At 36.6% G+C, this 23,960-nt stretch overlaps 1 protein-coding gene across 1 annotated transcript in view; it reads left to right on the forward strand.

The window, feature by feature from the left end:
* USP34 (ubiquitin specific peptidase 34) overlaps window positions 1-23,960 on the forward strand; it is a 307,094-nt gene that overhangs the window by 202,872 nt on the left and 80,262 nt on the right. The window contains 11 exon segments of the mRNA XM_006862984.1: window positions 1,571-1,723; window positions 2,675-2,779; window positions 4,755-4,810; window positions 4,898-5,018; window positions 10,418-10,601; window positions 10,989-11,149; window positions 18,743-18,808; window positions 20,993-21,139; window positions 21,238-21,294; window positions 21,387-21,464; window positions 21,842-21,936. Of these exon segments, the coding sequence (XP_006863046.1) occupies window positions 1,571-1,723; window positions 2,675-2,779; window positions 4,755-4,810; window positions 4,898-5,018; window positions 10,418-10,601; window positions 10,989-11,149; window positions 18,743-18,808; window positions 20,993-21,139; window positions 21,238-21,294; window positions 21,387-21,464; window positions 21,842-21,936 (1,223 nt within the window).

A 23,960-nucleotide genomic window follows, 5' to 3' on the forward strand; every position in this document is an offset into this window, starting at 1 on the left:
CGGAACACTTAATTGTGCTCATGAGGAATCTGTACCTGGACCAAGAGGCAGTTGTTCGAACAGAACATGGGAACACTGAATGTTTTAAAATTAGTAAAGTTGTACGACAAGGTTGTATTCTTTCACCATATTTATTCAACCTGTATACTGATCAAATAATCCAAGAATATGGGTTATATGAAGAAAAACGTGGCATCAGGATTGGAGGAAGACTCACTAACAACCTGCGATATGCAGATGATACAATCTTGCTTGCTGAAAGTGAAAAGGATTTAAAACATTTACTGATGAATATCAAACAGCACAGCCTTTGGTTTGGGTTACATCTTAATGTAAAAAAAACAAAAATCCTCACCACTAAACCAGTCAACAACATTCTTATAAATGAAGATTGAAGTTGTCAAGGATTTCTTTCTTCTTGGATCAACTATCAACACTGACAGAAATCAAGAAATCAAACGATATATTTATTGCATTAGGTGAACCTGCTGCACAAGACCTTTTTGAAGTGTTGAAGAGCAAAGATGTCAGCTTGAGGACTAAGGTGCGCCCGACCCAAGCCATGGTATTTTGAGTAACCTCATATGGATGTGAAAGCTGGACAGTGAATAAGGAAGACCGTAGAAGAATTGACGCGTTTGAATTATGGTGTTGGAGGAGAATATTGAAAGTGCCATGGGCTGCCAAAAGAACCAACAGATCCATGTTCAGAGAAGTGCATCCAGAGTGCACCTTGGAGGTTAGGATGACCAAACTTTATCTCTCATACTAAGGACATGTTGTCAGGAGGGACCAGTCGCTGGAGAAGGATTTCATGTTTGGTAGGGTGGAGGGTCAGAGAAAAAGAAGACCCCCAATGAGATGGATTGGCAAAATGGCAGCATCATTCAGCTCAAGTGTGGCAACAATAGTGAGTTTGGCCCTGGATCGGGCATTGTTTCGTTCTGTTGTGCATAGGGTCACTATTAGCCAGTACCGACTCGGCACCTAACAACAACATTTTTCGAGATACTTGTTGTTAAGTGCCCATCAAGTCTGGTTTGACTTGTGGTGGTATACCGTGGGGTCTGTCCCAACTCATAGTAACCCTGTGTAGGATTTACAGGAGTTGAAAGCTTCATCGTAACGGCTGGTAATTTTGAGCTGCTGACCTTGAGATTAGCAGCCCAACTCATAATCAGTATGCTGCCAGAGCTCTTTGGTATGACTTAATAGTGACCCTGTATAGAGTTTCTGAGGGTTGGCTGGTGGGCTTGCGCGACTACCCTTTTCTGACTCGGCGACCGTGTAGAATGTTTCTGAGGAGCAGCTGATGGGTTTTGAGTTGTCCTTTCAGTTAGTAGTCCAGTGCTTATCCTGCAGTGCTACACCAGCATTCCCTAATCATTTATACATGTATGTAAATAATACATGATCAGAGCCAACTTCAGTGCACGTAGCAACAGCATAGATGATGAGAACACTGCATTTCAAACTAGGTTACTAGAGAAATACACTAACGTTATTACTGTTCAGTGCTACCATTAGCTGTCATGTTGAGGCTTCCTTTGAAATTGGCTTTTTCTCCTAGACTGCTGTTCGTCATGAGTCTTGCAATGGTCTCTATAAGTTATCTCTCTCAGGACTAGATGGCGGAGACTCAATTAATCGCTCTTTTCTACTACTGGCTGCCTCAACATTATTGAAATTTCTCCCTGATGCCCAAGCACTGAAACCAATTAGGGTAAGTTCTCAAAACTTTACTTTGTTCAGGAATAGTTTGTCTATATTTTCCTTTGCTACATGTTTATTGTGAAACTAAATGTATCCCTGCAGTAATTTTGAGCATTTGGTTACTGTATATAGTACTTTCTATGGAGGTAGGAGTTATATAGTTATTACTGTGCCACTTTTGTGACACATTACATCCCTGTAACAGTTAGCAAGAGAAGAGGATCTCTGCACTTAGGTGTCATCTCTGTGTAGCTCTCAAAGTATTCTGTCTTGAAAATAGCAGTTCTTACTAGGTTTTAGGATTTGCATTAATAATGTGAAGAAAAGAAACAGCAAATGTAGCTTTCTTGTCATTCTTTGTTTGTTTTGCTTTTATTTTTAGGATATTCTTAATTTCCTATTTTAATTCCTACCTGGGTATACATACCTTAAGCCTTGTAAAAACCTGCTACCATATGATAAATCCAGAAACTATTAGTAAAGAATTTGTACTCATCTCAGAAATGTTTTAAGATTTGCATCGTTTTTCTTCACATTTAATTATCTGTCTTAATCTTTGTTAAGAATAAAATATGTTTTCTTAATTTTTCAAATATCAAAACTAAAAGATCATTGCATTTGGGTAGATTAATATATGCTCATGTTCTGTGGGTTTCTTTTGTTCCCACATTTTTGTTGTATTCTTAGCTTACAGCATACCAATGTAGCGTTATATATTATTTCTATCTTTCTCTAGTAGAGTGTAAACAATTTGAGAGAAGTGTTTTTCTAAGAATTCTGATACAAGTCATTTATTTTCATAGTTTTAATTTTAACAAATTAGTAGAGCTCTGTTTTTATAAAAATTTTAAATTGTTTTATATAGGTTTAATTTCATAAACTTTGTAGTTTCTTAATGTAATTTCAAGTTGTTACTCTGTTAAAAAAAAGTTTTCATAATGTTAAAATTTTCTTTCTATAGATAGATGATTATGAGGAAGAACCAATGTTAAAACCTGGATGTAAAGAGTATTTTTGGTTATTATGCAAACTAGTTGACAACATACATATAAAAGATGCTGGCCAGGTATGTCAAGCTAACTATGCATTAGCTTGTTTATTGATAGGAATTATGTATATAAATGTAGATGACTATGTATATCCTTATTCATGGCACTTTGTGTCAGTCTATAACTAGTTGAGAACTAACAGTTTTTCTACTCACTTTGTACCTCTCTCTCCTGGCTTGAATAATTCCCTTCTATTCTTCCTTTAATCTTAGTTAAGATGTTATTATCTACTCCCTATAAGTAGTTTCCTTATCTTTTCTGAGTAAAATTTGTGGATATGAAATAATATTTAGAAAGTGAAGTATAGATTTTAAGCTTAATATATAGCTGTTTTTAATCATTAAGGCTTCCTGGTGTGGTGCTATAGGATCAGTACTGGACTGTGAACCACAAGGTCTATAGTTCAAACCCACCAGTTGCTCTTCAGAAACCCTATATAGGGTCGCTATAATCTGGACTGGTCGGTATAATTGAGAACTGACTTGACCACAACTAGTCAATAATGGGTTTGGAGTTCTGAACATGTGAAACAAAATCACGATTCAAATAGAAGTTATATTTTAAGATTTGGAAAAAAAAAAAAAAAAAGGATGGCTAGTTTTTGCTGATCTACTAATTTGCTTGTACTATGCTAAAATTATGTTTCCTATCCAAACAAAAAAGAAATGTTAAAACAAGTCCTGTATTTTCCCACAGAAAAAAACATATGCATTATATTTTATTTTGCACACCATGCAAACTCCCCTTCCATATTAACTTCCTGTCTGCATTATGGGTGTTATATGTGTGTGCACATTATTTACATGAGCTTGTTATATTTGAAAAATATTGTCGAAGGTGTGTACTTAATTGTTCTAAACAGGAAAGACTTGGTTATTTTTCTTTATGGATTTACTAACCTATGATACTGTGGCACTGTAAACACCGGACTACTGCTAATCATAAGGTCAGTAGTTCAAAGTCGGACATCCTATTGAAGGGTTGCCATGAATCAGAACTGACTCTATGACACACCACAGCAGTAATGGCTTTTTGTTCTTAAATGCCGTAGAATCAGTTCCAACTTACAGTGACCTTGTGTAAGGTTTCCGAGGAGCAGCTGGTGAATTTGAATTGCCGACCTTCTGGTTCACAATCCAATACAACAATATGGCTTAGTAATGCTTAAAGAAATGAAAACCACTGGGAAAACATATTTTAATATTCAGCAAACACTCTTTTCTATTTATATATGATGCGTACACTTCCCATGAAATATCCTGCAGTGCTTGTATTTCCTATGCTCAAGGTACAATTTAGACCTGAAATCAAAAATTATTCTGCTTTTCATTTGGGAAACAATTATAAAAATATTATTGAACGTGTTTAATTTTCTTGATTATTTAATAATTATTGATGATCGAATTTTTTAGGAAAAAAAAGTGTTTGCTCAAATAAGCTTAAGTAAGAAACTATTCTTTCTCACTTAAAAGTAGGAGAAATTTCCCTTCTTGGAGATAATACTAGGTTTTTTCCCCCAAGTCTTAAATAAGTTCTATTCGTAAAGTATTTTTATTTTGTTGCTTACTTACAAGAACTGAAGCTTAAATATAGGGTTGGTTATTTTTTTATTTTGTTTTGTTTAGGATGACTTTTCCCACCAACTTTTTAGAGTTACGTTTATTTTGAAAACATAGTTTAAAGGGTGTATTAAAAACAAGCTTTATGTGGTTTATATCGTAAAAATGATTTTGTAAAAAATGGAAACAACATTGTCTTGATCAATTTTAGTGGCTGTCATAAATTCTTAACATCTGTTGTGGGAATCTCAGTTTAGGTACTCTAATTTTCAAAATTGAGAGCTCTTATAAAAGTAGCTATATGAAGTTTACTATTTATTAATGAATTTGGAGAAGCAAAACCGTTAATTAAAAAGAAAGATTCTGTTGTTTTAATGAATTGTGCTACAAATAAAATCTTCATTTGCATTTTGTGATTTCCCTTTGTATTAAGACAACACTCCTTGACCTGGATGCTTTGGCAAGACATTTGGCTGACTGCATTCGAAGGTAAAATTTGATAAGAACTGAACTTTTATTATAGAGGAAAGTGTTAATTATGTGAACAATCCAATTTTCTGATCTTGTTTTTTGTAGCCGGGAGATCCTTGATCATCAAGATGGTAACATAGAAGATGATGGACTTACAGGACTCTTAAGGCTTGCAACAAGTGTTATTAAACACAAACCACCCTTTAAGTTTTCAAGGGAAGGACAGGTAGGTACAAAAATGTCCACATGTCTCTTTGAAAGATAATTGAACCTTTTTGTTTTGTATTGTATATGGATATGCTGTATTTTTTTAAACAGATTTTGCTAGAATCTTCTTATAGCAGTAAAAGTGAACATTGAATAAATTAAACCCTCAATATAAAAATATTGGATTTCTGTTTGAGTACAAAAAAACAAATCCTAATTCTTATGACTATGTATAGAAAAGTAACATCTAGAAGGAACTCTGGTAGCGTAGTGGTTATGAATTGGGCTGCGAATAGCAAGGTCAGCAGTTCGAAACTACCAGCTGCTCCGCGGGAGAAAGATGAGGCGTTCTGCTCCCGTAAAGATTAACAGCTTTGGAAACCGTGTGCAGGGTCGCCATGAGTCGGAACCGACTCCACGGCATATAACAACAACAACAACAATAGTTCTATAAGATTGAATATCTTAATTTAATACCTTATATAATATAAGGAGTCCCGGTGTGGCACTGTAGGATAAGCACTGTATGTCGAGATTGGTTTGAACCGTGATATTGGTGATTCAAACTTACCAGCCACTCTTTGGAAACCCTATGCAAGGTCTCTGTGAGTCGGAACTGGCTGGATAACACTAAACAACTATATAATAACAAGGATCCCTGGTAGCTTAGTGGTTCATAAGATAAATTGTAAACCACAAGATCAGTACTTCAAATGTACCGTATGTTCATGGGAGAAAGATGAGATTGTCTGCTCCCACAAAGTTTTATACCCTTGGAAACCCTATATAGGGTCACTATGAGTTAGAATATAAAACTAGCAAGACAAGTACTCTATAATGACTACTTGTTATTCTATGATGGTGGTGGTAGTGATTATATGTTGTTGAGTTGATTCTGTTAGTTATCATTAAGTGCTGGTGAGTTGGTTTTGACTCACAGAGACCTTGCAACCCTGTTTGGGGTTTCCAAGGCTTTAAATATTCTTGGAAGTATAAAGCTTTATCTTTCTCTTGCAGAGCATCTGGTGGGTTCAAACAACCGTTGTGTTTCGCAATCCAGTGTTTATCCTGTGGGGTCACCATGCTTCTTTATTAGTCATTGACTACTGAAATTTAAATGCCCACTTGAAATATAGTCTGTTGTTGAATATTGGAAACTCCTGTATTAGTACCAAATGTAATTGCTCTTTACTCTAAGTTATATGTCATTGGTCATTTCCTGCATAGAGGGAGATAGTTGTGGTTTGAAAATGAGTTACCTTGAGTTTACTGGTGAAGAAACACAGGAGTAGCCAAAAGAGTGATTATCCTATGGACATACATTAAGGAATTCGTGAGATTAAACTCAAGGTGACAGTCGTGTCTGTTTTAAATCTGTGTTTACTTACGTTAGTTCTTTTAGGTCCATTTTTGCTTTTCCATTATAAACAAACACCAGACCTGTTTCCATCAACTCGATTGTGACTTAATAGCAATGCTAAAGGACAGAGTAGAGCTTACTGATATTGATACATCTTTCTCCCACGGCCTCAACTGTCCGCCTTTCAGTTAGCAGCCAGTCACTTAATCACTGTGACACCCAGACCTCTTTATACTTAGAATAATTTGATTGACTTTCAGGCTTGATGGTTGAAGTCATCTTAGATTATATATAACCTATACAAGGGGGCTTCAAAAGTTCTTGGGGGAATGGAATTAAAATTTAATGGAACTTTTCCAGGAACTTTTGGAAGTCTTTTCAAATGCATAAATTTCACATGAAAATAGCAATATATTAATTGTTTGGATAATTTACCATTATAAGACAAAAATCATTGCCCACAAAGAAAATACTTTTCAGATAGTACAGAGAAGTGATGCTTCCCAGGCCATATGGATTTCCCACGCTTATGCAACTTTCTATTGTTGAGTTATTAGGTGCCATCACGTTGGTTCCCTACTCACAGCAACTCTATACATAACAAAATGAAACACTTTCTGATTCTGCACCATCCTGACAATTGAGCCCATTGCTGCTGCCAAGACTGCCTTGAAAGTCTTCATCTTTGATTCTGATGCTTCACTTTACCAAGCATGATGTTCATCTTCATGATTATATGTCTGTAGTATGAGAGATGAAATCTTGCCATCCTAGCTTCTAAGGAACATTCTGGATGTACTTTCTCCAACACAGAATTTGTTTGGTCTTCTGAAAGTCTCCATGGTACTTTTAATACTTTTCTCCAGCACCATAGCTTAAATGAATCAGTTCTTCTGTGGTCTTCCTTATTCATTGTCCAACTTTGACATGCATATGAGGTTACTACTGAAAATATCATGGCTAGGGTCAGTTGTACCTTAGTGCTCAAACTGATACCTTTGCTTTTCAACATTTTAAAGCTGTCTTGTGCGACAGATTTGTCTAATGCAATACGTTGTTTAATTTCTTGACTGTTGCCCCCGTGAATGTTGGTAGTGGATACAAGCAAAATGAAACCTTTAAACTCAAATCTTTTTTTCCATTTATCACGGTTTTATTTAGTGGTTCAGTTGTGAGGAGTTTTCTTTGCTTTACATTGAGATGTAACCTATACTGAAGGGGCTGGGGTCTTTGATCTTCCTTAGTAAGTATTTTAAATCCTCTTCACTTTGAGCAAGCAAGGTTTTTATCATCTGCATATCACAGGTTTTGTTGAGTCTTCCTCCTATCCTGATATCACTCCTTTCTTCGTATAATCTGCTTCTCATATTATTTTCTGAGTACAGACTGAGTTTTAGTATGGTGAAAGTATTCAGTCTTGACACACACCTTTCTTGATTTTAAACCTTTTAGTACCTGGATTATTGTTCTGTTGAAACAACTGCCTTTTGGTCTATATACAGTTTCTCATGAACACAGTTAAGTTTTCTGGAATACCCATTCTTCCCAGTGTTATCAATAGCCTTCTCATGATCCACACAGTCAAAAGCTTTTGCATTATTGATAAAGCACAGGTAAACAACTTTGTGATACTCTCTGCTTTTCAGCCAATAGCCATCTGATGTCAGTGTTGATAACCCTTGTTTCCACATAATTGTCAGAATCTGGCTGGAATCTCTCACAGTTCCGTATCATTTTGCTTTTGCAGCTGCTTATTCAACAAAATTTTATTTACATGTGATATTGATACTATCCGATGATTTCTACATTCCATTGGGTCACTTCTATATGGAAGGAGCACAAATAACAAATGTCTTCCAATCAGCTGGTGGCCAGAGAGCTGTCTTACAAATATTATTGCATAGATTAATGAGTGTCTCCAGTGCTGTATCAGTTTGTCAAAAGATTTCAATTTATATCTTTCAATTCCTAGAAACTTGTTCTTTTTTTTTTTTTAATAAATGTTTTATTGTGAATTATGTAATAGTTTACATGGGAGAACATTAGTTTTACATTCATTCTGTCGTATATCATTTCATTGCCATAATTAAAATCCCGTCCATGCATCATCAACCAACCAAAGGTATACCCTGCAAGCCTGCCCCCTGGTCATCAGCACACAGCTTCTCTCCCTCTCTGGGTCTAAAGTCCCCAGCTGTCCCATCTCTCCACGTTATCATCTCCGCATCCATCTCAGGCATCACTGCTTCTCTGGGTAGGGTCCCGCTCTCCGCTCTTCTTCATTGATGGTCCTAGGGACCTCTGATCCTAGACTGCAAAGTTAATCATTCCCCTCCTTGCTATAAAACATCTACATTTCCAACCCTCACAATCAGTCCTGGTAACAGTTATTCACTATTGTGTCACAAGAGACCTGTCTGCATTTCATTTCATCTGCCCTGCCTAGACAGATTGGATACTACTCACTGGAGACTCTACCTTCCTCCACGCCCTCTGGATCTAGGTTCCCTCTTGAAAGCTTGTAAGCCGGTCACTACTTGCCTTTGTATCTGCCCCCTCCCCCTTATTTTGGGTAGCCAATGTCCAAGTTGCCCATCCCTGTCTACTCTGTGTGTGGAGGGGGTGGGAATGATTCTTGCAGTAAGGATTTGTTTCCTCTTTTGAGCTACTGCATCCATAGGTGTAGGTCAAGTTCATCAAAGTGTATTAGATTACACTTTTTTCTTCTTTCTTCTTCGGGTTGAGCTCTGATCATCCAGTCATTGAAGCCAGGTCAGGTGGGTATTATCTGCAAGTGTGGGTATTCTTGCGCCTATCCACTCTCTTCTTATCAGCTGGATGCTTCACTCTCCACTCTAGTCCTGTGTGGCTGTGTCACTGACTCTGGGCCCAAGAGTCCCCAGGTCTTGCCACACTGCTGGCCGACCAGGTCTCCACCTGGGTTCACAGGAGTCTATAGAACATTGTAGGGCTTAGCTCGCCCTTCATTGCTGTTTTTCCCTTACTTCCCCTTATGGGTGACAAGCGTGAGAACCTTTTTCTTTACCCTAGTGCCTTCAGTGCACTTTGGACTTACTCCTTCAGTATCATTGGTTCTTGATCTTATGCTACCTCTTGAACTGGTTGGGCAACAATTTGGTATGGTGACTCTGTGTTTCTTCCATATTTTGATGCTTTCTACATCATTCAGTATTTTGCACATAGAAGTTGAGACTTGGATTATTTCTTCAGTTCTTTAAGCTTGAGATGCTGAACATATTCTTCCTCCCTTTTGATTTCTAACTTCAGGTTGTCTTTGCCCATTTTATCATAATGCTTGACTTTGTCTTGTCGAGCTGCCCAGCAGCGACTTGCTTTGGCAGATAAAATTTAGGAAAAGATAAATCTAGAGTGAGGAACTGAAAGTTGATTCCCTTAAAATAATTTAAGTCACCATGGTAAACCTTGTACTTCATTTTAAACTTTAATGGAATAGAGGTTAAATGCTTGAGTTCTAGTGTCTTGTATCCTGTCTGTGCCACCTGCTAACTGTATAACTCTGGATGGATTTCTTAACTATTTGTAGTTTTGTTTTGGGGCCTTTAAGCAGTGCTTGGCATTTAATATAAGTGCTTCGTATTTGATGCTATTGCTGCTGGTATTATTATTAAAATGATAAAAGGGGAAGCTTAAGGTAACAGAAAAGCAGCTATTATTATACATGTTGGCAGTTGAGGGAAGGGAACAATGAAGCCTTTATAAAAACTTTGGTCACTTATTGGAATGAAAGGTAATAACATAGATGCGGAATCTATAAGAATGAATTCTTAAGTGTCAAAAAGGAGGGAAGAGTGAAAAACAGTCCCCACCCTATTCATTTTTTCTAAGAGAAATCAACATTTGGAAGACTTTCATATGGTTGATAATGCAGTGATGATTTAATTTTTAATCTGTTAATAAATAGTAAGTTGTTACATAATCCATTTTATTCTATGTAAGTTATTCATTATATTGTTTAATTAACACCTGTGTAGAGGCATACTTGGTTTCTCTCTCCCTCTCTATCTTTTTCTCACCAGGAGTTTTTAAGAGATATCTTCAATCTGCTGTTTTTGTTGCCCAGTCTAAAAGATCGACAACAACCAAAGTGCAAATCACATTCTTCAAGAGCTGCTGCTTATGATTTGTTAGTAGAGATGGTAAAGGGGTCTGTTGAGAACTACAGGCTAATACACAACTGGGTAATGGCACAGCACATGCAGTGTAAGCATTTCTTCTTTATAAGCTCTGTAAATTTTGCGCAAGTAATATGAAAGAAAAACTTCACTCATTAGAATATTATTGAAATTAAAAAGTAAACTTTATTTCAAAGAGCAGGTGAGAAGGACCTTTTATATGTATTTGAAGTATTTGGCATTCATGATTATAACAATTAGTGCCAAGTAAAATCGTGTTTTGACATTCTTTTGAATTCTTAGGGAATAATTTTATTTTAGTGTGTTTTTACCTAATGTTAAAAATCATCAAGTATGATTTTTTTTATGTATGTTAACTAGATAGCTCTTGGAAGTAGTGGCCGTTGATGAGCAAACGACATTACATTTAACAATTTGTTTGGGGGGGCATTTTTTCCTCCCTCTTTTTCAGCAGCTCACGCACCTTACAAATGGGACTACTGGCCCCATGAGGATGTCCGTGCAGAGTGTAGATTTGTTGGCCTGACTAATCTTGGAGCCACTTGTTACTTGGCTTCCACTATTCAGCAACTTTACATGATACCTGAAGCAAGACAGGCTGTCTTCACTGCTAAGGTACTTTTCCTCACTTGAAAAATTAAAACTGTAAAATCAAATGTACATGTTTTGTTTATAGACCTTGATTGTTTCAATTTAGTATAACATTGGAAAATGAAAATGGAAAAGCATTTATGGATCAATATTAAGATAAAGAGCTGGCTTACAAAATTAGCTAACATGTATATTGTAATTGTTTTCACATTTTAACAGATTATTCTTAATGCTTTAGTTGTGTTTTGTTTTCAAAAGGTAAACAAGTGTGGGATATACACACTTGGGGATCTCTTATATTTTCAATAAAAATAAAATACAGATTGTAATTATATAGACAACAAAGCCTGAGATACAATAGGGAAGTATTAGCAGAATTCCTGAACATGTTTCTTTATATTTATCCCAGAGCAAAAGAGACTATGTTCCTACTTTGAATAAACTGTTTCATGTTATTTTTGTTTACTTGTTCTTTCTATGATTCATTCTTTTATATCGTGGTGTGTAATTTTAATCGGCCTCCTCTTGATGCTTTTATAATTTCTTGGAAAGCTTTCTTTATGCTTTTTCTTGGATTCTTGTTTTACTCCAACATATGTTCTTGGATTTTTTCTGTAACAGTGTCTTTTCATGATGAAATAATTCCAGTGAACCCTTAATATGTTTTAGATATGTTTCAAGGTCTTCAGTTGATAATATATTCAAATAGATTTGGGGTTTTGGGCTTTAGTTATAACATCTAGAAGTGGTAGAAAAATTGTTAGGACATAGGGATTTTTGTTATTTTGTAAGCTTGGTGAACCCATCTGAATGTTTATAAAACCAGTTTTTATCACAAAAAAACTTCCTTTCAGTGATTTTCTGTCTGGTTAGGGACTTGGTCATAATCTTGGGTTCTTTGGGTTTTCTTATCAATAGCTACCTTTTAACCATTATTACTTTCAATTAAATGTAGCTATAGAAGGAAGTCAAATTTGCTAATTATGAGTACCACATTTTTTGCAAATAACGCACATTATACAGGTTTTGTAAAACATGCCTATTCCTGACACATTAGCTTCCTGTGTGTTATGTGAGGAAAAAAACTATAGCAGGTCTTACAAATGGTATATTTGATTACCAACTAAATTTAGACCCGACTTTGGAGGATAAGCAGTGGACTGCAAAGTCAGTGGTTTGAGCCCACCGTCTCCCTCCATGGGAGAAAGATGAGACTTTCTGGTCCCACAAAGATTTAGAGCCTCAGATATTCTGTTACATGGTCACTATGAGTTGATAGTAACTTGATGGCACTTAGGAGCATTACAAAGAAAATTCTAAACAGAATTTAACATTTGACTTTTGAAAGTACTATAGTCAAATGGGCACTTGATAATTTAGAGTAAAAATTCAGTTATTTTCATTCTTTTGGTTTTTTTGGTGTTCACATTAAAGAAATCTGTATAAGTTGGGGGGTTTTTTTTTTTTTGGTTTTTGTTTTTCAGTTTGTATTGTGAATTGAGTGAAAGTTTACAGGGCAGATCACCAGTGTTACATTCAACATATCATACAGCATGTTTCATCACAATGATTACAATCCCCTCCGTGCACCGTCAGTCAACATTATTTCTCTCTATTCACTTTAGCTCTCTCTCTTTTTTTAAAACATTCAGGCATATATAATAATTTACACCACCAAAGGGCACATTCTTCAAGTCTGCCTCCTGGCCACCAGTTCTTAGTTCGTCTCTTCCCACGAATCTACAGTCCTCAACTGCTTCCCTCTCCATGTCCCCATCTCTGCCTCCATCTCTGGTGTCACTCCTTCTCTGGATAAGGGGTCGCATTCTGCTTGTGTTCTTCTTCCTTGATGGTCCCAGGGTCCTTTATTTCTGGACTGTAAGATTAACTGCTCCCCTATTTTTGTTAAAAACTACCTTTACAATTGTGACAGTCGCAATTAGTCATGATAACAATTACTCACTATTGAATCATAAGAATATTATCCCCATCTCGTTTAACCAGACCCATCTAGACAAGATGAAAACTGGGACTGTTTCTTCTCCCTGCCCCCCCACTCTTAAATTCCCTCTTGAAATCTTGTAAACCAGTCACTTCATGCCTTTATCACCCCCTCATTTTAGGTAGCTAATGTCTAAGTTGCTTGTCCCTATCTACCCTGTGTACAGAGTGGGGATAGCATTGATACTTAATAGAAGATCGCTTCCCTCTCTGTTGGTAGTTAGAGTTACTAGCTCCATGAGTTTAGGTCAGGTTCATCAAATTGTAGCAGTTTACCCTTGTTTCCTTTATCAAAAATAGTTTGTTTTTTTATCTTCCTCTAGTCAAGTTCTGATTATCAAGCCATTGAGGCTAGCTCAAACTTACTATCTGCAAATTTGGATGTTCTTGTGCATCTCCCCTCACTTCATATCAGCTGGATACTTCACTCTCAGCTCTAGCCCTCTGTGGTTATGTCCTTGTCCATGGGCTCAAGTGTCCCCAGGTTTCACCACACGTTGGACCAATCAGCCCTTCCTCTTCTCTCTCTGATCTCCAGGTCACTGGGAATCAATGGACCATGGTTGAACTCAGCCCATTTCTTCATTGCTGGCTTTCCCCCTTTTCCACTCATCAGTAGACCAGTGTGGTCACCAGCAAGCTTACGTGTCTCCTTATGTGATCCCTTTTTGTTTCAGTCTTGGAGCAGAGTTTGTCCTGCCCCACTGAGACCCCTTTCCTAGTGATAAACAGTTCAGGGCTGGTTGTGCCCATTTTGCATTGCCATTTGGTTTTAAGTGGAAACTGTCCCTTTAAATTTTACCCTTTAAATTTCACGAAGATCTGTGTACATGTGTAACAGAACCCTCCAGGAGTCGGGTTGGATGTCCACTCACTCAGGCACACCCTCTAGTCACCAGAATGGAGGTGCACAGACAGCGAGAGATCAATGAACAGATTAAAAAGAATGTCCACACCTTTATCCCTGTGGTTCTGTCAGGCATCCGTGGCTGCTATGATCCTTCCCCTGTTCAGTTTCACCCAAGATGGCCGTCCCAGGAGCAGTGCCTTGGATTAGAAAGTACTGGATTCTTGCTTCTGCTACAAATTTTTCCCTGGCTGTTAGCCTTCCAACTTTCTAAATATACAGATATATATGTGGTTTAGAGTTCTGGGACCATCCCATGTGTCTACTTGGTCTGGTATTCTGTTTTATTGCTGACGGAGCTCCTCACTGCATTTCTACCCTATCTACCATCTTGTTTGTTCTCCATCAGACACTAAGTTTTTATTGAAGTAGAAAATGAATACATATATATAAGGTTCATGTTTAATTAGAAATTGTATATTAACTAAATAAAATTTCCTTGCTTTGTCTTAACTTTAAAGAATTAGACCCTTTTTGGCTTTCAGCCAACTAATATTTTATTCACTAGTAATGAAAGTAGAAATCTAAATCTTTATTATCCCTATTTTTTATTCCATATTATTAATACTTAACATACATCAGATCTGTTACATATTTTTTAATGTCTCATTATCTGTTTATTTTGTATACCACAAGTATACTGAAGCTTACTGTAAATTTTGTTGATTCTTTTTGTTTCATGCTTTTTGCACTTAATGTCATATAATTTTCTAGTAACTATCTGGTAGAGTAGTGGTTACGAATCGGGCTGCGAACCTTAAGGTCAGCGGTTCGAAACTACCAGCTGCTCTGCGGGAGAAAGATGAGGCTTTCTACTCCCGTAAAGATTTACACCCTTGGAAACCCTGTACAGGGTCACTATGGGTCGGAACCGACTCGACGGCACTTAACAACAACAACAACAATCTGCTAGCTAAGGAGCCCTGGTAGGAATCCTCGTGTGGTGCTGTTGGATCAGCACTGGATTGCAAAACCACTTGACACTCCTCGGAAACTGTATATAAGATCACTACGAGTCAGAACCCACCAGGGATGGCATTTAATAACAATGATGAGATGAAATAAAATGTATGATTTGATGAATGTAGATGATAATCTAGATAAATGTTCACTCAATTCACAATAAAAACAAAACAAAAGACACCTGGTGATGCAGTGGTTAAAGCAGTTGGCTGCTAAGCAAAAGAATAGCAGTTGAAACTCAAGAGTATCAGCAGAAGAAAGGGTGACATTCTGCTTCTGTAAAATTTTCAGCCTTAGAAAACCTATGATGGAGCACAGTTTCACTTTAGGACGTCCTATATACAGTGAGCTCTGGTAGCGTAGTGGTTACGAATCGGGCTGCAAACCTTAAGGTCAGCGGTTCGAAACTACCAGCCGCTCCGCGGGAGAAAGATGAGGCTTTCTACTCCCGTAAAGATTTACACCCTCGGAAACCCTGTACAGGGTCGCTATGGGTCGGACCCGACTCGATGGCACTTAACAACAACAACAAATACAGTGACTGTGAGTTGGAATGGATTTAGTGACTGAATGTTTGGGCTTTGGTTTTGGTTTTGGTAGTGCTATGTAAGGATTTATTGTTGTTGTTAAGTGTTGTCAGGTCGGTTCCAACCCATAGCAACCCTGTATAGGTAGGGTTTCCAAGGAGCAGCTGGTGAGCTTAAACAGCTGACCTTGCAGTTCAAATTGAAATTCTAATCCAGGACATTAACAGCATCACACCGGGACCCCTATCTAGGGATAACACTTAGCAAAAAGAGCTCTGATAGCATAGTTTTATGAATTGGGCTGTTTGTCAAAAGTCATCAGTTCGAAACTGCCAGCTGCTATGTGTGAAAAAGATGAGATTTCTTCTTCAACTCCAAGGCACGCAACTATCATCATGTATGGATTGCTGTAGGTCCTCTGTGAATCAGAATTGACCTGATGATGATGGGTATCTACACATCCCTGGGTGATGCAAATGCTTAGATGTTTCACTATTGCTGAAAAGTTGACAGCTCCAGCCCACCCAGAAGTGCCTCAGAGGGAAGTTCTAGTGATGACTTCCTAAAGATCTTTGTCTTGAAAACCCTATGGAACTTAGGCAGATTTGTGTGGGCTAAATGTGACATAGGTATATTATAGTGATTTATGCTCAACCTTGGAACACAACAGGGCTTTGTGATACCAGGAATGAGACTAAGTCTGAATGGGTAAAAGTGGGGAAATAACATTAAGATGCTTGACTTCTTATGAATCTTGGTTTCCCTTGCCTTGTGTCGTAAAATAGACACTTGAGGGACAGAGAAAGGAATAGCCAGAAACATGATTATAGAAACCATGTAAGTCCCTCTTCAGCCTATAACTGATTGGAATACCTAAAAGGGGGGTGCTAGAACTTGCCTAGTGAAAGAGGCTTTCTGTGGAGCCTTTGTAGTGTATAAGACCTCAGGTGGAATCCTGATCCCCATTTAGAAACTTCTGAGGTGGGAAATTCCCACTTCAAAAGGCAAGCAGATCAGCCTGGGGCAGCTAGAGGAACAGAAGATAGTTCTTGAAAGAAAGACCAGCAGGAAAAATCAAACACAAAACTGGCAGTCTGATTGACTAGTACAAGAACAAGCAAGTTGTTCACCAGGGAGCCATCAAGTCAAGCAATCAAGTCTCTTCAGAGCACATTCCCAAGGCTGAAACTCAAAGGGAATACACAAGCAGGCATGTATGTAGTCTTGCTGACAACCATTTTGGTCTCCTGGTGACTGGAAGTGGGGGAAAAGCAGCAATGAAGATGTTTGCTGAATCTCACCATGTTCAGTAGACTCCCATCAACCTGAAGTTTAGTGAGACCTGGTTGGCTAGCAGTATGGTAAGACCCGGAGACTCCTCAGCCCGTGGACAAGGGCATAACCACAGAGGGCTAGAGCAGAGAGTGAAGCGTCCAGCTGATAACGAAGTAAGGGGAGATACACAAGAATGGCCAAACTTGTAGATAGTACCCATTTGACCTAGCTTCAACAGCTGGGTGATCAGAACTTAACTAGAGGAAGAAAAGAAAGCAAACGTAATTGGCTACCATTTAATGAACTTGACCTATAATTATGGATGCAGTAGCAAGAGGGAAGAAATCTTCATAGCAAGGATCATTCCCATCCCTTTCTGTACACAGGGTGATAGGGATGGGCACCTTAGACATTGGCTACCTCAAATAGCATCAGATATAAAGGTTCGAAGTGACTGGCTTACAAGTTTTCAAGAAGGAGTTTAGTTTCAGAGGGTCAGGGGAAGGTAGAGTCGCCACTGAGTCCTTTTCTACCTGTTTACATGGGGCTGGTGAAGGGAGATGGGGATAAGACTCTTGTGGTTCATTAGTGAGTAACTGTTACTGATTCCAATTGTTGCAACTGTAAAGGTAACATTTTGTAGCAAAAAGAGGGGAGTGGATGATCCTTGCAGACCAGGAGCGGAAGACCCTGGGACCATAATGGGAAAAGAGCTGGAGGGGCTTGTGGGACCCTATTCAGAGAAGCAGCAAATAGCAGCTGGGGACTCTAGACTCATGGAGGGAGCAGGGCTGTATACTGGCGATTGGGGGACAGGCTTGCAGGGTATGGGATGTTTGAATGGTTACATATTCCTGAGTGTTTTGGAGTACATCCAAAAAAAAAAAAAACAGAGGGAATAGAAGCAAATCCTGTTGAATAATGATGCATGGAGGGGATTATAATCATTGCAGTGAAACAAAGTACAATAGGATGAGTGTAAAGCTGATGATCTCCCATGTAAACTATCACTCAATTCACACTAAAAACTTAAAAAAAAAAAAAAAAACAACCACCAAAACATAAAAAAAAAAAATCACGTATGTCTAATACTCTGACTTCATGAAGAAAGTTAATATCCATTACAATAAAAAAGATGGTTTAAAGAAAAAAAAAACACACACCTATGGAGCGTAGCTCTACTTTGCACTCATTTGGATGTCCATGCGTTGGCTTCAAGTTGATGACAACTAACTACATATGCTGTGTTTTTCTTGTATCCCCAATTTGGTTATAACTTCTTGGAAAAAAGAACTGTATTATCTGCATTCCTCCACAAAATTAGCAGAAATAACTAACGGCAGTATATTCATAGCATATGGGAGGTTTAATATTCCATTAAAATATTCTTCAAAGTTCATTATGGTTAGGAATTTGTAATAGGTTCAGTGTCATTTTCATTGGCTTCTTTTAACACTTGAATGAGATGGATTGGAGTATGTCTAATAAGTGCCTGGTGTGACTATGATCTCAAGAAAAAGGATTTACTATCCTCAGAAAATAAAAATGAGGTTGAGATATTTTTTGTTAATATTTCATGGTTGGTTTTTTTTTGTTTTTAATTTGTAGATTCTACTGGTGGGATATAAAACTTTAAGATATTTTCCATTTTTGCACTTCAGCATTGCACCTAGTTAGTGTTCACTGGAAATCATTTTTTGTTTAAAGATCTTTCCATTCACTTGTTTCCTGACATAGTAGTGACAACTGTATATAATGAAAAAGTATTCCAATTTTTTTAAATGCTATAATTGCTAAAGAAAAATGAGAACATGTTTCTGGTTTTCCAACATGTGTTTACAACAGTGAAAGCAAAGTGTTGTATACATTTTATTATTTTTCTGTGTTAATATGTCCGTAATTTTTTCAGTATACTTTAATAGAAAATTTTCTCCTGGTTTTCAGTATTCAGAAGATATGAAGCACAAGACCACTCTTCTGGAACTTCAGAAAATGTTTACATATTTAATGGTATGTTTAAAATTTGTTTGGAAAACTAATTAGACATGCTCTATGACAAAAGCTAAAAACATTAAATAGAGTTCCTTTGTACTATTCTGTTTATCTTGACTAATAGACTTATATTTTTCAAATGGAATTTGTCAGTTACCTCTATTCTTTGTTATGATGACTTCCATTAGTCACATTTTAATCATCTACATTCTGTTAACTTGTCCTTTGAAGAGTCTCTTGTATATAATCCTTTTCCCCATCACAGGGTTACACCTCTTTCTGCCTAGAGCTTTGTGATTTCTTTGTTTCTCTTAATTCCTAGTTCCTAAACTATAAAACTGATCATGGTAGCAAAGATAAAAATATGAGTATTACAATATTACTCACTACTTGAAATTTTATAGTGAATCTACCTTATGAGCTGGTTCTCAAGTTCATCAGAATGGCATATGTCCTCTGTCTTGCCCCTAAGTCCTTTCTTTTTATCCCTTTTCATATTTAGCTACACTGTGTAGTTAATTAAAAGTCCTTTGAAGCCCATCTTTTAGTTTCATAGCTTACGATATTATTTATACTGCTCCTTTGCCTATGTAGCACTCTTCCCTCAGCATTCTCTGTTTTCTTCCTATTGTTGTCCTTCAAGAGTCACCTTGATTTTCACTTCCACTAAGAAACAATAACTTTCAGAGACAACTGATGCTCCAAGTCACCATGCCTCTTTGTTGTTCTACCACTTATTATAAGTTATTTTACCTGTTAGAATACTGAGGGCAGGAATGATGTCATATTTGTTCCCTTTTTTTTCCATTTCCAGTGCTTAGTTAACGCTGAGCAAATGGTCTTTTGTTTTTGAAAAAATGGTCTTTTAAACAATATTTTACCAATTCTTTTTTAAACCTTTTAACAGAGTTGGAAAATTTCATTTGAATTGACAGTCGTGTTTTAAAAGAAGGTTTAATATTCCATTAAAATATTCTTCAAAGTTCATTATGGTTACGAATTTGTAATAGGTTCAGTGTCAATCTGTGAAATAATTTATTTTGCCTGCAAAGGTTTAATTTCTTATGTTTCAGAATATAAGTCTTAATCCTCTGAGTGAAATTCCTTCCTAGAAATTCCTATAGTTTGAAAATATAAATTTTTTGCCAGAAGATAATTTAGTCTCCGGGCACAAAGCTCATTTAATTAAAAATTCTGAGAAAGCCGACCAAAAATGAAATGAGAGAAGCATTTTAAGATTTATTACCCAACCTGTATGCTGAAAAAATAATCTGAGAAGCTGGGTTATATGTAGAAAAATGTGGCACCAGGATTGGAGGACGGCTCATTAACAACCTGCGATATGCAGATGATACAACTTTGCTGGCTGAAAGAGAAAAGGACTTAAGATATTTACTGATGAAGATCAAAGAGCACAACCTTTGGGTATGGATTGCATCTCAATGTAAAGAAAACAAAAAACTTCACCACTGGACCAAAAACAACATTCTTATCAATGGAGAGAAGATTGAAGTTGTCAAGGACTTCATTCTTCTTGGATCAACTTATCAACACTCATGGAAGCAGCAGTCAAGAAATCAAATGACGTATTGCATTAGGCAAATCTGCTGCAAAAGAGCTTTTTAAAGTGTTAAAGAGCAAAGATGTCAGCTTGAGGACTAAGGTGGTGTGCCTGACCCAAGCCATGGTATTTCCAATAATCTCATAAGCATGCAAAAGCTGTTCAGTGAATAAGGAAGACCATAGAAGAATTGATTTTTATGAGTTATGGTGTTAGAGTAGAGTATTGAAAGTGCCATGGGCTGCCAAAAGAACCAATAGATCTGTTTTGGAAAAAGTGTATCCAGAGTGCTCCTTGGACGTAGATGGCCAAATTTCGTCTCTCATACTTCGGACATATTGTCAGGAGGGACCAGTCACTGAAGAAGGATATCATGTTTGGTAAGGTGGAGGGACAGAGAAAGAGAGGAAAATCCCCAACCAGATGGATTGGCCAAGTGTCAGCATTGATGGACTCAAGTGTGGCAGTAGTAGTAAGGTTGCCCCAGGATTGGGCAGTGCATGAGTTGGTACCAACTCGATGGCACCTTAACAACAGCACTTTTGTTGTTGTTAATTGATTTATTTAAGAATGCTGTGATTTTTCAGTTTCAATTTGACAGTTTTCTTTCATAATCCTTTTTTTTTTTTTTAACTTTATAGGAGAGTGAATGCAAAGCATATAATCCTAGACCTTTCTGTAAAACATACACCATGGATAAGCAGCCACTGAACACTGGAGAGCAGAAAGATATGACAGAATTTTTTACTGATCTGATTACTAAAATTGAAGAAATGTCTCCGGAATTGGTTAGTACCTGATACTGAAAAGTTTTTTTGTGTGTATATTTTAATTTATAGATTTGCCCACATTTTAACTACTGGCTTTTGTTTATTTCATTTTCAAGAAAAATACAGTGAAAAGTTTGTTTGGAGGTGTTATTACAAACAATGTTGTTTCCTTGGTAAGTATTTAACAGTTCCTTGCTTTTTGGACAGTAATATATGTCTTAGCTTATTATAGCAAGTTACTAAATCATGACTGTTGATTTATCAGGACTGTGAACACGTTAGTCAGACTGCTGAAGAATTTTATACTGTGAGATGCCAAGTAGCTGATATGAAGAACATTTATGTGAGTAATAGTGTGTTTGACTTTTATAGTTTTTTAATACTCTGTAATGATTTGCTTATAATAGGATTATGTTCATCATCTTGGAAGTTAACTTTCTTTCCTGTTTTTGTCTTGCTGTGGTACCCAAATAGCTAAAGGTAGACCAAAAAGTTAATTTTTGCCCAACAAAATTAAATATTTCCTTCAAATAATTTAATGAAATACTATAGCAGCTTGTCAATATGAGAGAAAATTTTTTTTTACTAAAATTAAGAATTGACTTTATTTTAAAAGCTTGCTTTCCCTCTGCATTCTGTACAGATTTTAATTAATGCCTTTCGTGTATTTGCATGCTGTTTGCAATAATATGAACCTCGTAATTGTGGTTTTATACACAGGAATCCCTTGATGAAGTTACTATTAAAGATACTTTAGAAGGTGACAACATGTATACTTGTTCTCACTGTGGAAAGAAAGTACGAGCAGAAAAGAGGTATACTTTTTTAAAACGTAATTTTTTTGTTGTAATATGTCATCAGTTAAGATGAACCAGGAACAAATTAATTTTAAATGTTAATAAAATTAACTGCTTAGAGCTAAATTTCATACAGAAATTTTTTAGTTCATTTATTAGTGAATTATAATATCTTTTGCCATATAGTTAATGCTAGAAAGTATAAGAATCACTGAATTTGCAAAGTCTCATTTTTAGAGACAGGAACATGGAAGTCAGGACAATGATCCAAGTTTTAGTGTATGATTCAAAATATTTTTCTTCTGTCTTCCAAAATTTTTAGTCAGTTTTATGAAGAATTCTTTACATTTCTTTTTTTACCTCTTTATTATTGTCCTTTTATGATTCACAATGAATATACATAGTTTTTTGAGTTTTTCCTGTATTCTCTGCCATATCATACTTGTCCTTTTTTCAAAGAATATTCGTTGAAACACTTTTAATATAAAATGATGCACAAGTTTTCCAGTTTACTTTGAGGCACCCCGAAGTTTTTCAGGTGCTTTTTCTTTTTCCTTTTACTTCATTCTCTTCTGTGTATTCAGTAGTGTATAAGAGTTTCATCTTGAATAGGAAAAACATGTCTCTAAATCTCTAAAGTGAGAGGTTATTTAAGAGTCAAATGATGGCAAGTTTAGGACAGAGTCTAAGGATTATTATGTTTCGGTTCTACAAGTGGACCTTTCATGGCAAGTTTGTCATTAGAATTAATGGTGTAGGACTATAAATTATCCTGTTATGTAAAAAAAATTAGAGATGAGGCCAGTCTGCATTAAGTAAAGAGTTTTTTTTTTTGCAAGTAATGGAAAACAGTATTGGTTACCTATAATAGTATCAAATGATTGAAACCCCAATTTGAGGAATGTTTGCATCATTGAAAGAAACTACCAGAACATCTACCAGAGAAAGAATAGAGCATTTGCAAAAGTTGTGACCTAAACCGTTCTAAAGATGCACTAGAAAAGGCAATGGAGAGAAACAAAAAGAATCAGAATATGTTGGTGACCCAGACAGTGGAGCAGAAATTCAGTAAGAAGAGGTATAGTCTGTCAATCCACAGAGATGAAAGAAAGCTAAGTAAAAACATTGAATTATTTAAGTAGTTTAGTGGTTTGTTTTGTCAGATTGAAGCTGGGTTGCCTGGGATACATGGTATCAGATACAGACCATTCCTTTTAGAAGTTTAGCAATAAAAAGCTGTGTGGAACATGGATGTTAGAAAGAACTTTGGGGTCAAACAAAAGATTTTCCTAGATGAAAGATGTGCGCATATTTTAAGGCAGATTATAAAAGACTTTAGTTTTTTCCTGATAATTATATCTTCAGAAGGAATGATATTCTTTTTCGCAATGTCAGGTTAGAAGTCAGATAGATTGCAAGACAGGAGAGCTGTATGATGTATTTACTCAAGTGAAAGAATAGTTGCTTGTGTAGTTTTATATGACAAAGACAGACTTTATCTGGTGATAATTAGGATAGGTTAAGAGGGAGCACAGTGGCTCTGTAGGCTAAGCCCTGGATTAAGGATCACATGGTCAGCAGTTCGAGCTCACCAGCTGCTCTGCCAGGAGAAAGATGAGGCTTTCTGCTCCTGCCATGATTTACAGCCTCCAAAACTTTATACACGGTTGCTATTAGAACCGATTCAACAGCACTTAACAATAACAACAATGATAAATAGCTATACTATATAGAACATATAAGTAAGTAGACCATAAAAGATCATTGAAACACTGAAGTTCTTTGTAGAATCTCTTTGGAAAAAACTTGTTGAGTAAATCTGTCATTCTTCATAGCTTGAAATTTTGAAACATTCCCTTTTGTCTAAATTGATTATATTGTTTTCTGAGATGGCTGTCTCTTCCCAAGCAATGTAGTTACTTGATGTTTTGTGTTCTTGTAATACTTTTATACATTGTGCATGGACAAAATACACACATTGTGAGCAAACAGAAATATTATCATCTACAGGATTATCTACTCTATTGGCAAACTTTAGGTTT

The sequence above is a fragment of the Chrysochloris asiatica genome, unplaced genomic scaffold (genome assembly GCF_000296735.1).
Source record: "Chrysochloris asiatica unplaced genomic scaffold, ChrAsi1.0 scaffold00052, whole genome shotgun sequence".
Classification (NCBI taxonomy): Eukaryota; Metazoa; Chordata; class Mammalia; order Afrosoricida; family Chrysochloridae; genus Chrysochloris; species Chrysochloris asiatica.